General features: G+C 44.5%; 2 protein-coding genes across 3 annotated transcripts in view; one reads left to right on the top strand and one right to left on the bottom strand.

The window, feature by feature from the left end:
- Window positions 1-4,839, bottom strand: part of RHCG (Rh family C glycoprotein) — a 38,717-nt gene extending 33,878 nt beyond the window's left edge. The window contains exon 1 of the mRNA XM_081839104.1: window positions 4,557-4,839. Within this exon, the coding sequence (XP_081695230.1) occupies window positions 4,557-4,749 (193 nt within the window). The 5' untranslated portion in view covers window positions 4,750-4,839. The remainder of the gene's footprint in view (window positions 1-4,556) is intronic.
- A 351-nt stretch (window positions 4,840-5,190) lies between these two features.
- The window catches only part of TICRR (TOPBP1 interacting checkpoint and replication regulator), a 48,045-nt gene continuing 37,368 nt past the window's right edge, over window positions 5,191-15,867 (top strand). The window contains exon 1 of one of the 2 annotated variants that reach the window (XM_081838633.1): window positions 5,191-5,419. In XM_081838633.1, the coding sequence (XP_081694759.1) occupies window positions 5,245-5,419 (175 nt within the window). In that variant the 5' untranslated portion in view covers window positions 5,191-5,244. The remainder of the gene's footprint in view (window positions 5,420-15,867) is intronic. The other variant, XM_081838634.1, reaches the window with a different exon arrangement.

Here is a 15,867-nt window from a genome sequence, read left to right as displayed (position 1 = left end):
GATCCCACTCCAAACTCCTAGCTTGTCCATTTTCCAATTTGCGTGAAACTTACTTAATAAGTGGCTGTTGGAAGATTTCTGCCTTTGGCTGCTACTGTTTTAGCTCTCTCGAGGTGGGTTGTTAGTCTTTTGCAACAATAGACAACAAAGACCTGGGGCACCTTAAAAGATGAACCAATTTATTGCCGCATAAGCTTTCGTGGACTCAAGGCCACTTTGTAAGATGTGCAAAGTGAAATCTTAGTTGGCAGGTGTATAAAGGAGAAAACTGGGAGTTGGGCAACAATGAGATACAACCCCACCTCAACAAGTCAGTTGTAACTAGAGCACAAATTTACGGTAAGTTGAAAAGGCACACCCTTCAGTGTAGCAGATTAGTGATAATGTACTCAGCATTGCTAAGATGATTGTATTAACACCTGTATTGAGGCAAGAACCAATACAGATAACCATTGATAACAAGAGGTATCCTGGCATTGGCAGCTAATTAGGCTCACAAAGACAATCAAGAACGCATCTTTCCTTAACAGTTAGCTGATTTCTGATTTTAACATTTTTATATGGTTCTATCGTATGATTTTATGCATAATTGTTGTAACCCACTCTGCTATTTTTTTTATGAACCGTGGGATACAATTTTAAAATACAAATAACAGTGCAAAGTTAGTATACGTAGAGTGGTTTTTAAAAACCTTTATCTCAATGAATTGTAATTCTGTTTATAGGTAGGTAGCTATGTTGGTCTGCCGTAGTCGAAACAAAATAAAAAAAAATCCTTCCAGTAGCACCTTAGAGACCAACTAAGTTTGTTATTGGCATGAGCTTTCGTGTAATGGAAGGAATTTTTGTAATTCTGTTGTTTCACACTGAAACAGTATTCACACTGAACACAGGTACATGCTGGTTCTACACATGTGCAAGTGTTTGTGAGAAAAAGTGTACATTTATTGATTTGCACAGCTTGTGTACAAAGGTACTCAGACCATATACTTTGTGAATATTACATGTGAATAACTGCGCATGTGTACAGCTCAGGGTCTGTGTACCCAGGCAGAGGGATTGCAACCCATTGAATATGAACACCCCTATTGTATTCTTGCTTTGTGATCCTTTTATTTCAGAATGGCAACCTTGAGGTCAGTTACAGAGTGTCCTGGGAGTTTGAAAGATTCTCCCACTGGTTCATGAATAGTGCAATCTCATTACATGAATGTAACATTTTTTCCTTTGTTTCAGCTTGTTAGCTGTTTTCACATTTTGGCTAGGGGGATGGGGAGGAATGTTGAGATTTGTGCCCATTTATTCTTCTGCATAGAGACTGGCACATCTGTCCTATGTAGAATACCGATGGGCATTGCTGCTACATGATGGCACAAGGAAGAGAAAAAAATCAGCATCCCAAAACGCCTTTGCCAGGGAAGTTTTTAATGTTTGACGTTTTATCGTGTTTTAATATTACGTTGGGAGCTGCCCATATTATTATTATTTATTACAGTTGCCTCTAGGATTGTTTAAGCAGAATAACTTGTGGAGGCCCAATGTGGTGTCCTGAACAGAGTACAGTGGTACCTCGGGTTAAGTACTTAATTCGTTCCGGAGGTCCATACTTAACCTGAAACTGTTCTTAACCTGAAGCACCACTTTAGCTAATGGGGCCTCCTGCTGCTGCCGCGCCGCCGGAGCACGATTTCTGTTCTCAACTTGAAGCAAAGTTCTTAACCTGAAGCACTATTTCTGGGTTATCGGAGTATGTAACCTGAAGCGTATGTAACCTGAGGTACCACTGTGTTCACTTGAACTGAGAAGGAAGCGTGTTTGGCCATGAAAGGTCATTGCATAACGTTTGGACAGAAACTACCACCTCAGCCCAACATTCCTCATAGGATTCCCATTTAGACATAATGGTAAAGCCAGTGAATGGTACAATCAGTGAGGGGTCTGAATGAGGAGGATTTTGAGGGCCATAAAGAGAGGCCTAGAGGGCCACATTTGGTCTTCAGGCTTGAGGTTCTTCACCGCTGTCCATAGAGGTTCTTACTTGACTCAGGCTCCATCCACACTCAAGACTGAAAGCCCATGACTTAACCCAAAGAATAATAACTGAATTTGTAAAGGGGGCTGGGAAACGGTAAGCAAACCACAGTTCCCAGGATTCTCAGGGGGCAGCCATTACTGTTGAAGTACTATAAATGTGCTTTAAATGTAGTGTGGATGTGACCTCATCCTCTTAACTTGGTTTTATTTAGTTAGTTTGTTGCATTTGTATCCAAAGGAGCATCTCCACCCCCATCATTCAGCCTGGACACTGAGGTCCAGCTCCGAGGGCCTTCTGATGGTTCCCTCATTGCAAGAAGTGAGGTTACAGGGAACCAGGCAGAGGGCCTTTTCGGTAGTGGTGCCCACCTTGTGGAACGCCCTCCCACCAGATGTGAGGGAAATAAACAACTATCAGACTTTTAGAAGACATCTGAAGGCACCCCTTTTTAAGGGAACTTTTTAATGTTTGATGTTTTATCGTGTTTTTAGTATTCTGTTGTGAACCTCCCAGAGTGGCTGGGGAAACCTAGCCACATGAGCAGGGTATAAATAATAAATTATTATTATTATTATTATTATTATTATTATTATTATTATTATTATTATTACTATTATTATTATCAGTGATACACAAGGGGTACACAAACCCCTAAACATTTTGTGAATCTAACTTTGGCCTCATTGAGGGACAGTATTTCAATATGAGTAGGAAAAGGAGAGTACCTCTAAACATTTTTAAAGGAAATAAAGCACTGATGATGATGATATCCCAGTTTTCCAGGAGCTCACAAGGTGGGGTACATGGTTTCCCCCTTCCTCACTGAATCCACACAACAACCCTGTTAAGTAAGTTAAGCTGAGAGGCAAGGTGAGCTTCCTGGCAAAGTTAGACTTTGAACCCTGGTCTCTCAGGTCTGGTCCTAGTTCAACATCTCTTCCCTAAGCAGGGCCATCTATTCCTTTCTCAAGCTGCCCTTGCCCTCCAATATGCACACTTAGCTGCAGTGATGCCTGTAGGGCAGGAGTCTAGCCCCCACTTCAGCAGAAGGAGCAGAAGGACCCTCAAAAGTCAGTTGGGTGGGCTTACCATGGTCTCCCACCCAAAGAGCACTATCCCATAAGAACACCAAGTCCACAGTTCTACCTAACCTAACCTAACCATACCAATTGTTCGACCAAATAAGCTCAAGGATAGTCACTGGCTCAGAATGCTTCCATAAATCAGGTGTGAGGATAGCTCAGTCTGTAAAGCATGAGACTGTTAATTTCAAGGTTGTTGGTTCGAGCCCCACATTAGGCAAAAAGAGTCCTGCATTGCAGAGGGTTGGACTAGATGCCCCACATGGCCCCTTCCAACTCTACAATTCTGTGAACCTTTGGCCCTCCAGATGTTGCTGAACTACATCTCCCATCAGCCCCAGCAAGCATGGCCAATGCCCAAGGGATGATGGGAGTTGCAGTTCAGCAACATCTGAGGGAGAGAACTAAAGGTTATCCACACCTGCAGGAAAGGCTTTGCTCTCTGCATTTCACTATATCAAGACTCCTTTGTGCAAAACTGCATTAAAGTTACGTTTTTGCTGCTAGAAATAGTTTATTTCTGTATCAGAATGCCGAAGCACACTGCCCACCCCTTCCCCTAAGTAAGGAGGAAACTAGTCTTGTCTAAAGCTAGGACTGGCCCAGAATTCTTTTTGGCCTGAAGCAGAACAGAAAACAGAAAACCTCTCCCTGAGTCAGGGTATACAGTATTTTGGCACCTGAGGAAAATCCCTGCGTCAAAATACAATAAAAATAGATCTGATCGTCGCTGCCCTTTCACAGCATCTAAGATCAGCTGCCTAAAACAGCCATGGCACTTTGTCTAATGGTAGGGCTGGCTGTATATGACCAGAACACTGAAAAAAAACTGATCTGGGACTGAAATAATTCCTCTGTGATAACTTGCCTCACCAATGCAGGATCATGATTCCCAATTAACCCCTTTCCTTTGGGTGCTTGCCAACATCAAGTGTGCAGTGGTTGGGGTCCCAAGGTCTACATATAGATCGTGCCCCATGGGTGGGGTCCAATGGGAGAAATAAAGAACCACTGGGCTCCTCTGGATCACCTGTTTACTGAGCAGCCATCCTGATTCCCTTGCACAAAGCTTACACATAGGCTAGTTTATACCTGGTGTTTCTTGAGCATTGATTCTGATTTGTTTGCAGGAAGTTTATACAACAATGAGCATTCATCCTGATTTGCTTGCAGGGTTTTTATGCAGCTTTCTGCTAAATCATCCCTGCACCCCTCACTTTCAAACACCGTCAACTCTCCTGCCACTTTCCTAACTGCAAACAGCCTGTTTCTTTTTTTAAAAAGGTGCCTTTGTTGCAGCAGAGTGACAGAATGCTTTGATCCACATCAGTTGCCCAAACCTAAATTTCCTGGTATGCAGTAAGAACCCCTCCTTCAAAAATCCTGACAATCTGGAAAGGTCCCCATAACGTTAATGGCCAAATGTCAACATTACTTACACGGGTATCTGAAGTAGAAGTCATTCTCGGCGTCGCTCGTGATGTTCTTCTCCTGCTTCGCCTTCTCCCAGCCGGCTATATCAGATTCTGCGTTGAAGCGCACAAAGACGCCAAAAAGGATGATCATGGCAAGCTCCCAGAGGAGGCAAACGAGCGGCAGTCGCCAGCGCATGTCGGTGTTCCTCGCCATCATAGTCCTCGCAATCAGTTTGTCATTTGCCTGCTTGTTTGGTGAAGGGGAAAGAGGAGCTGTGTGTGTGAGCTGGCAAGTGCGAAGTTACAGTCCCAACTGCTGGGGGAAGTTCATTCATTTTATGTCATCTGGGGAGATGTGGGTGTGACCGTGCGGCTGTCAGTCATCACTTCAGACACTCAAGGACACTGGCAACCAGTCCCATTTCACAGCTCGCTTAATAGATCAGGGCACTCTCTCATATAACCAGCCACAAACAAAGGGGCGAGGCACATGTGTCGAGCCGCCTTAAGAAACTGAGTGCATTCTGTGTGCTCAGCATCACAGATGAATAGATTCAGCATCACAGCTGGTTGGATTCCATGATTAGCATCACAGCATCCTAAGGTGGGAGCGGCTAGAGGTTGATAAGCCAGGGTTATCTGTGGGGTACACACAGTGGCTGAGTTTGTGCTGGTGCGGGGAGGCAGCCGCAGTGCCATCACAGCTAAGAAAATGACCACTCTATGTATCTCATCTACATTTGCACTCTGCTTAGGAACCATACCTGTTGCACTGCGTTCTCATGTGGACTCACTGTTTCAGTTTGCGAGTTGTATCAAGACCGTGAGTGTAGGAGGAGTGACAATCTTTACCTCCCCAGGTGAGCGATGGGGAAGGGACTTAGCAGGTGAGAGAGTCGGGAGGGAAGGCTGACATTCAAGGGATGTAGGTTAACTGTGGTGAATCTATGCGGACTGGTTTTTTGAAACGGAGATCTCCCCCTCCCCCCTTTTGGCCTTATATACTGCTGTTTTATTTCTGCGCTAAGCCTTGCACCTCTTTAGTTTCAAGCTGTTAAAACAATCTATTGATTTGTACAAAGTTGCTTGCACAGGTTGATTTTTTAATGATATATTTAAAGACTGACATTATGGGTTATTTGTAATGGTTCCTAACATGGTTTCTGAATTGTGGTTGTCCTTTGTGCGGTATAGTGTGAGCTGCTTCGGGCACACGTGTGTGCGTGTGTGTTTGTGTGCGTGTGTATTGACAGCATACATTTAAAGCACTACGACACCACTTTAAATGTATGGTGTGAAAGAACCAAGGCCAGAGCAGGGAATGATTTAGAGAAGCAGTGGGTAGCCTCCCCTGTGTATCTGTATTTTGGGTCCACAGGATCCTTCATTGATTTCATTCTTTCATCTCCTGCACTACACTAAGAGCTATTTACTTATTTCATTTCTGACCTTTCAAGATGGTGTACATGGTTTCCCCCCCTCCCCTACCAGTCATCAGCACAACGGCCCTGTGAGGTAGGCTAGGTTAAAGAGAAGTGTTCAGTTCAAATACCCCCCAATGATTTTATGGCTGGGTATGGAGATATGGATTTTGCTTTCTCCCGGGCCTAGTCTGAAACTCTAGCTGTTACACAGGAGTTTTCTTGTGGCATATAAAATGCAGAACTAGCACCTTATTATATATTACTCTCTAATTCTAGATGGGTGGAAGCTGGCTGTAGTTGTTAAGTGTAGCATGGGGAAATAGACTCAGAGGAATATGCTCAGAGGAATTCTCTTCTAATGCAGCTTTTAAATTCCTAGGACTTGATCCTGTCATTAAAAGCCACCATTTTATTTTATTTTTTATATATAATTTTTATTAATGTTTTTTGTTTTACAATATAGAATACTCACTTAAACATCAAAATATCAATGACTTATTCTCTTTCCATAGTTCATTTTACATATCATAAATCCCTGCATATTTTACATAAACTAAACCATTCAGTATTCCATTACAGTGGTACCTCGGGTTACATACGCTTCAGGTTACAGACTCCGCTAACCCAGAAATAGTACCTCGGGTTAAGAACTTTGCTTCAGGATGAGAACAGAAATCGTGCTCCGGCGGTGCGGAAGCAGCAGGAGGCCCCATTAGCTAAAGTGGTGCTTCAGGTTAAGAACAGTTTCAGGTTAAGAACGGACCTCTGGAACGAACCTCCAAGTACTTAACCCGAAGTACCACTGTATTACGTCCATCAAAACTTATTTACACGGTTGAATTTATCTTAATGCTGCCAGCGTTTTCAAGTCTACACAACCCGCCCCCCCCCATATTCAATAAACATTTTCCAGTCTTCTCTAAAAGTACCGTATGTTCTTCTTCTTCTCTTATTCTATATGTTAAGTCCGCAAGTTGTGCATATTCCATCATTTTAAAACCTTACCTCTTGCTGCTCTCAGCAATGAAGCTGAACGTTCGAAGATTCAGGACAGATCAAAAAACGTACTTCTTCATGCAGTGCATAGTTGAACTGTGGAACTCTGTCCCACTGGAGGCAGTGATGACCACTAACTTAAAGGTAAAGGGACCCCTGACCATTAGGTCCAGTCACAGACGACTCTGGGGTTGTGGCGCTCTTCTCGCTTTATTGGCCGAGGGAGCCGGCGTACAGCTTCCGGGTCATGTGGCCAGCATTACTAAGCCACTTCTGGTGAACCAGAGCAGTGCACGGAAACGCCGTTTACCTTCCCGCCAGAGCGGTACCTGTTTATCTACTTGCACTTTGACGTGTTTTCGAACTGCTAGGTTGGCAGGAGCAGGGACCGAGCAACGGGAGTTCACCCCGTCGCGGGGATTCGAACCGCCAACCTTCTGATCGGCAAGTCCTAGGCTCTGTGGTTTAACCCACAGCGCCACCCGCGTCCCCACCACTAACTTAGATGGCTTTAAAAGAGGATGAGTCAGATTCATGAAGGTCATGACCCATGATGGCTATGCTTGGTCTTCCCCAGGAGGCGAGAGTGCTCTTGTGCTTGAGTCCTCCATGCTGGTTTCCCACAGGCATCTGGTTAGCGTCTATGAGAACAAGATGCTGGACTAGATGGGCCATTCAGCAGGCTCTTCTTATCTTCTTCTGGCCTCTTGGTTTTCCTCCAACTCACAGCAGGCCTTGCTGCCCTTCCCTTTCACCTCTTCCCTCCTCCCGTTTTCTTTCCTAACCTCCTAAGGAACACAGAAGGCCATTCCAGAATTGCCTGCAGCTGTCTCTATGGGGATGGTATGTAAACCGTCTGGCTTGGTCGCTGGGTGTAAAAAAAGCCCCAACTGCCACTGGGGCACTGCGGTGTACATTGTTAGCTGTTATCTAACTTATACTCATCATTAGAACTACTAATGCAGGTTTTTAAGTTGCCGTTCACCTGGGGGCAAGTTTTAACTGACTCCTGGGCAATCGTTCTCAAGTAGCAAGTTGCACAGTGCTGTTTTGCTTTATATTTTTGTTACTTATTTTATTTTAAATGCATTATCTGCCCTTTACCACCAGGTCCCAGGGCAAGTTACAACAGTTTAAGATTAAGGACAGTTAAAACAAATTACAGTAACAGGGAAAAGTGCACCCCCAACCCCCCCCCCCCCACATCTCAGGTATCAAAGGCCAAAGTAAAGAGATATGCCCTCAGCATTTGCCAAAAGCAGCAAAAAAGGTAAAAATGTAAAGGACCTCTTGATGGTTAAGTCCAGTCAAAGCCGACTGTGAGGTGCAGAGCTCGTCTCGCTTTCAGGCCGAGGTAGCTGGTGTTTGTCCACAGACAGCTTTCTGGGTCATGTGGCCAGCATGACTAAACTGATTCTGGTGTAACAGAACACCGTGACGGAAACCAGAGTGCACAGAAATGCTGTTTACCTTCCCACCAGAGCGGTACCTATTTATCTACTTGCATTGGTGTGCTTTCAAACTGTTAGGTTGTCAGGAGCTGGGACTAAGCAACGGGAGCTCACCCCGTCGTGGGATTCAAACCGCTGACCTTCTGATCGGCAAGCCCAAGAGGCTCGGTGGTTTAGACCACAGCGCCACCCCTGCAAGTGTCCTGGAAAAACTGGGACACCCCCCCCCCTTGAGAGCACGGCGGCCCCAAAGAAAGTGCTTTTTCAGGGCCACAATCCTGTGCTTTTTCGAGGCCGCCTGTCTCCTTACTTACATCCAGTCCAGGGATCCAGTCCTCTTTAGACTTAGCGTCACCAATGTCATTCTAGATCTCTGCAGAGGCTAAAGTAGAAGTATGTGCCTCTTCCTGTCATTGGCTCTGACTCTACCCTTGGGGTTTTTGTCTCTCTCCCCTACCCCATGAGTCTCTATGGGCACTAGACTTCATTCATCCCATTTGGGACTTATGTAGCTCTGGGAGTGATCTTGCTCTGCCTCTGTTTTGCATCGGTCACCATCCAGCTGTGGCCGATCAGAATTGTAACCCAAAACATCTGTAGGGTGGCAGAGATCGAGTTAAGCAAATACTTTTTTTTCCACTGGAAAGAAAGCAAAAAGTCTTTCTTTCCTTGTTTGCACCCATTATGGGAACCAAATAACGTCTTTTCCACTGAAGCAATAGACTCTCTCACCTTGCCTTATTTTCCACCATTTCTCACCTTATCGGTCTTTGGGATCAGAACTTTGTGGGCAGTCTTCCAAACCATGAAGTTGCCTGCATGGTCCAGTGGTTCTCCTCTAGTCTAAACACAACCTCTCTCCCATTTCTCACCCCACTGTGAGGATCACAGTTGGCTGCTAAAAATCATGGCCCAACTGCACTGGCTGCCAATTAGTTTCCGGGTCCAATTCACAGGGCTGGTTTTGACCTACAAAGCCTTAAATGGCTATACTTCAAGGACTGCCTCTCCTCACGTGAACAGACCTGGACCCTGCAATCATCATTCACACATGCCCTCTCCACAAGAGGTCTGGAAGGTGGCAACACGAGAACAGGCTTTTCTGCAGTGACTCCCCGTTTGTGGAATGCTCTCCCCAAGGAGGTTTGGCTGGCGCCTTCATTATACACCTTTAGGTGCCAGGCAAAAATGCTCCTCTTATTTTAAATGTGTTTATGGGAGTGGGTGGAGGGAGAGGGTTATTGGTCTGTGTTTGCTGTTGTTTTGTTCTTTTTATCATCTTTTAATTTTATGTTGTGAATTGCCCTGAGATCTGCGGAGGATGGGTGGTATACACATTTAATAAATAGTAATATTTCCGGTCATCAGCTAAGGCACAGAAGGGGAACCCATCTGGATATTTGTCGGACTACAACTCCCATCGTCCCAGGCCATTGGTCACGATGGGAGTTGGAGCCCAACAATGTCTGGAGGGCCACAGGTTCACCGCCATTACTTGCAACACTATCTTCAGATGCTTTTGTTTTCTTCCCAACAACCTATGGGGAAACCCAGCCAGATGGGAGGAGGAGGAGGAGGAGGAGGAGGAGGAGGAGGAAGAGGAGGAGGAGGAGAAGAAGAAGAAGAAGAAGAAGAAGAAGAAGAAGAAGTCACAATATGTTTGCACAGGCTTGCAGGGTGGTTAGACAATGCCAGCCATTTTATCAACCATTCCCTCTGATTTCCTTGCAGGGTAGTTGTACAATGCCGTGTCAAGCAGGTCAAGCACATTTTCCCTGTCACTTTCCTTATTGCAACAAGTCTTGATTTGTGGGGTGGGAGGAAGCATGTTTGCTGTGCATGTTGTGGAAGCATCCTACAACCCCCTATCTTTCCCGGTTGTCATCCATTGTTGGCCAGTATTGATGAGAGTTGGATTACAACAACATCCAGAAGGCCACAGGGTCCTCCATCCCTGATCTAAGGGAACGACAAACGCTGCTGGAAATGGTTGAAACAGAACAGCTGAAATTTGAAATGGTTACAAGGAGATCCTGGTAGAATGAATGGAAGTCTGGGCAACATGAAAGGACGGACGGTCATCTGAGAGACAAGTGGTTTGTTTTTCCTGTACGCCGTGTTTTGAAACACATCTTGACATTGTTTTCATTTGAAAGCATTGTATCACCAAGGAATGGGACAATGCAAATGCCAATCAAGGTGTGGTTAAAGGAAAACATGTTGCTCACTGCTTCACTTGTAAGGAAGAGGAAAAAACCCAGGGCTGTCTCTAGACCACATGGTTCCCCGGGCAAGGATAGCCTTTGGCACTCCCTTCTCTTTGTTCAACTTTTGAATAGCTTCTTTTTCATTTCCTTGGCATCCCAGTTCATCTGCTTTTGCAGATGATTGGCGTGCAGGACTTTCCCCTGTCATCAACCACTATCAAGTTCAGGGCCGGATTTAGGTTTGATGAGGCCCTAAGCCAGGGGTCAGCAAACTTTTTCAGCAGGGGGCCAGTCCACTGTCCCTCAGACCTTGGGGGGGGGGGCAGACTATATTCTTTTTGGGGGGTGGGGAACGAATTCCTATGCCCCACAAATAACCCAGAGATGCATATTAAATAAAAGCACACATTCTGCTTATGTAAAAACACCAGGTAGGCCCCACAAATAACCTGGAGATGCGTTTTATATAAAAGGACATATTCTAATGTAAAACACGCTGATTCCCGGACCATTCGCGGGCTGGATTTAGAAGGCGATTGGGCCGGATCCGGCCCCTGGGCCTTAGTTTGCCTACCCATGCCCTAAGCTACTGAAGGTAATGGGGCCCTTTATATGTCCAGCTGTCCTTTGTCAACAACAAATTGTAGGTGTTTTTTGTGTGTTGAATATATGCTATATGGTAATTTATGGACCTAATAGCTATCTAAAGCCATTTGCACATAACAGATAGGAGCCTACACAACAAAACACTGTTGCTGTATGTAGGTTTTATTTTATTTGTTTTTTATCTTATATTTTGGAAATGTGCATCCAGTTTTATTTTCCTTTAAATTTTTTTGGGGGCCCCAAGAGAGTGGAGCCCTAAGCTATAGCTTGTTTAGCTTATACGTAAATCTGGCACTGATCAAGTTGTATCTCTGGATATGAGCATAATCTCTCTCTCTCTCTCTCTCTCTCTCTCTCTCACACACACACACACACACACACACACACACACCCCTTTATTCTTGAATGGACACGTGTAAACCTTTCCACGAATTAAAAGCAAGTTTGTGGGGCAGCAGGTCATAAAAAGATCTTCTCTGTGGTGGCCCCTGGGATGTGGAATAATCTCCTTTCCAAGGTTTTTCTTGCCCTGTTGTACACGTTTCATTGCATACCCTACAACATTCCTCAGATGAAAATAGGGACATTTCTTAATCTCCCCCAACTGACACTTCTCAACCTTCCCCCCATTTTTCTCTCCTCCCCACCCCTTACAGAGCATTTCCTATCCTATCCAAAGAAGGGTAAGTGTCACACAGGCCCTCCACTGTCCTGAGAAAACCCATTAATCCCATTAAAAATATATATTTTATTCTTCGGTAGATTTGCAAAAAGAAAAGCATTCACCAATAAATACTTTTTAAAGAAAGGGGCAATAATATTTTTTTTAGAAAGATTATACACGGAGGCACAGAGTGCTTTTTCAAAAAATCAAGACTCCTTGAGCTCCACTCCACTCCCCCTTCCTTCCTGCCCTCTGTCTGCCCCTCAGAGCTGGTGTATTACATGGGGCTGGGTCTCAGTGACCACTGTTAGAATTCCTGCACCATGACTGCAGTCATGGGATTTTTGTCTATCACATGACGGTATATGTTTTGACTCCACAGAGTGGGAAGTGACAGAGACAGGATGTTTGTGTTACTGTGTTCCATGAAGTGGTGTAGCACCCTGCTTGTGGTTAACGCTTAGCTGGAATGAAATATTCAACGCAGCAATAGAGAAATTAAAATAGTAATTTATTTGTCAGACAAATAAATGAGAGGCTCAGTGGTACATGGTTACCAAGCTCTGGCCTGGCCTCCTGCCATTCTGGCCAGCACTTATATTTCCTTAATCCAGCCCCCTTGCTCCTCCTGTGGCTGCCTCTGTCCAATCAGCCTGGTTGAAATTCCTATTGGCTGTTTGCTAGAACCAATCACAAGAGATACACCCACTTCCTTCTGTCCTTTTATGGAACACAAAGAGCTATATATTCTTATCTATAAATGACAAATAAGTAGTAATATATCTTACATATGTCTCAACAAGGAATCTTAATTACCAGCTCACCTCTTGCCCTCCTTGCCCTATTGCCTTCTAAAACAGATGGTTAATCTTAAATTTTTATCTTCAACAGATGTCAAGGATCTTGAGTTCACATCAACATTGAAAGATCTCCTTCATTTGATGGTTTCTAAGCAAAAAGGCCTGACAACTATATATCAGGAGTGCTCGATGGCGTCTCCTGTCTGGCAGGAGGCTGGGCTCATTTGCCCCTCTGGTCTCCTATTGCAATATGACTCTATGAAATAAGAATCTAGCATTTCTTAAATCCTTTGCATAATTACATTTAAGCCAATATATTTAAGCTAATATATTTCATACATTATCATAGGTAGCCTTTTAAAAGGAATAAGGCCTTTGTAAAGTAAAAAGGAACTCAGTAAAAAACAGCTTTAAAAGAAGCCTCTTCAGTTTACACCCCTCCTTTCACAGCCAGCTAGATGCTTCTCCATTGCTCTTGGCCTTTCAACCTTAGGAAGAAGATATGGCTCATTTTACTGGGAGGCAAATGGTATTATTTTACTATTTATCCACCCTTAATTTAGTACTTTGCAATATGCAAGGTCAGTGTCTGTAACTCCCTTTTTTTACGACTTTGAGAATTGTTTTCTGCTATAAATCAGGGGGCCCCTTTCCTAGGAGGAAAAACATTGCCAAGGTTCTTTCTAAGCAGCTGGTCTTCTGCCTGGCATGAAACATTTGAAAATCTTTAAGCTTATTTTAAAATGCAAGCCCTGATTAAACATATAGAAGCTTTGATAAAAATGCAGGCTTATGATTAGATGCCTCATTCCCCCCTTTCAAGCTCAAGGACCTTCATCCCAAGTGTCCTTGATAGCTTGACCTTCATCATATTCCTGAGGTAAAGCTCTGTATAGGGCCATGATATGAGGTAGAGTTTCATTTGAAATCATCTTGCTAATTGTACTTCTAAAACATGAAATGATACATGGCACCATACATAAAACCATTACTACTACTGTCAAGAAAAACAAGCAAGACAATAGTATCCCTTTGAGTCCTGCGACATTAGGTAACCAATTGGTGAGCCATCCCATATCCCATCCTTCCCATGTTTGTACTGGGACATGTGCTATATTCTCCATCTTTGTGGCCAACACACGGATTGCCTCACCATTATCAGAAATGTTAAAGCAACAGGCATTCCCTGTCAAGTTCAAGACTCCACATAGGCCTCCCTGCCTGGCAAGTACATAATCCATTCCCATTTTCAGCTGCAAAATGGCGGCTCTACTTTCATCCAACTGTTGTGCAATAAGTCTCAAACTCTGGGCCGTTGCATTGGTTACAAGTTCCACTACTGCTTGCAATCGAATTATTCTGTTTAGATTATAAATAGGATCCCGTGCCCCTTGTATGAGCTCACCAGGATTCCAGGAGGCAGGATCATAATAGGCTATAATGCGCTCTGGTGGCCAATCATCAGTATCGCTCCAACTTTGGGTACTTCCTCCTGCTATATGAGAAATATCAGCGTTTCTTTGTGTACGCTTGGCCAAACTAGTGGGCATAATCCACATTGGTGGTAATACCCATCCCAAGAAACAAGTCCCACTCCATTTGGAAGGGAGTTTCTTGTATGCCCATTCTCCACATATCCACCACAACCATCGGGTCTGAGGTTTCTGGTACGTGGAGTGCAAAAGGCGAAATATCAAAAGGGGTAGAGAGTTCACAGTGCAGTATGTTAGATTGCCTTTTTCTGTCACAGTTATGTTCCATACCACTTTCCATGCATGAATAAAAGGAGGTGCACAGGGCAAGGTATTCCGAGTTCGATAGGTAGTACCGTTTGCCCAGGTTTGACTATTCTTAATATAATCCCAAGTATAGTGGCAATGGGAGGAGCCTATCATGGTAGGATCAGCTGCATCTGATGATTTATGCACACAGATTTCCCCTTGCACAGGTATAACTCGTATTGGTTTAGTTGAGTTCCATCCGGGGAAATTCTGTACTTCTGTTTGGTGTGGCATTTCGCTTACCATACCAATGGCACTTAATGGTATTGGTAATAAGGGCATACCTCCCTCTGAATCACCTGGCCCAAGAGAGCAAACAAGGCAATTAGTCCTATTTGCAACATTGGCTACCATCTCAGCTAAGCCTACCCACATATTGTGGTCATGGCGGAATCCATATTTAGCAAATTTGGTCAGATTCAAGGACCCTTCCCCTTCCCAAGGGATCAGGATTAATAATAAAATCATGTTGATGTCTAGCATATGCATTCCTTCCACAAAAGATTACCTTATTGTGATAGCAAATAAATATTAGCCCCAATATAATTCCCCCAGTGACAGAAATGGGGAACCACCAAGACCAAAACATATATCCCGAGGATCCCCAATGAGTAATATCCCTTATAATTGTTCCTCAAGGGGGCAGTCAATCAATTGTATAAGAGAATCTTCCCGTTCACAGTCGCTGGTTCAGACGCTCCTCAAGCTTCAGGCGTGCACAGGTCAGCCAGCTTCCAGGTTGTGGCTGCAGCAGGCCGGTCGTCTAAATGTTGCCCGTGACCTAGCCCGTTCCCGGTAGGGCTAGATACAGGGGTTTTTGGAGAGAGTCAGTTTTAAAGGATTAGAGGGGTCACCTTTGCACGTCCAACTGCCTTCAGACTTCTTCAAACGAGAGTGATGAATCCAGGGGGTCACCTCAGCTACCTTCACCGCTGTTGGAGTAGAGAGCAAGACGGTGTAAGGTCCACGCCACTTAGGTGCAAGTGGATCGCGTTTCCACTCTTTCACCCATACGCTATCGCCAGCCTGGAACTGATGAATCGGCTCGGCAATGCTGCACGGCGTGCGCTCGAGGGCCCACCTGTTAAGAGAAACAAAAACACGGGAGAGAGATTGCACTTGTTCCTGTGTCACATGGTCTCCTATTTGTTTAAGGTCAGCTGGAATATCCTGAACAAAGGAGGGCGGCCTCCCATACAGGAGCTCAAAAGGTGACAACTTAAGTCTTTTTGTGGGTGCACACCGAACACGAAACAGTGTTACGGGTAACACATCTACCCATCCCAATCCCGTTTCCTGGGTTAATTTTGCCAATTGGGTTTTCAGAGTCCGATTCATTCTTTCAGTTTTCCCTGAACTCTGAGGCCTATATGCTGCATGCAGTCTCCATTTCACTTGTAGGACTC

Source organism: Podarcis erhardii, assembly GCF_964252035.2.
Source record: "Podarcis erhardii genome assembly, chromosome: 14".
NCBI lineage: Eukaryota > Metazoa > Chordata > Lepidosauria > Squamata > Lacertidae > Podarcis > Podarcis erhardii.
Note: the sequence above shows the minus strand (reverse complement) of the source record. Positions and strands in the feature narration are given on the sequence as shown.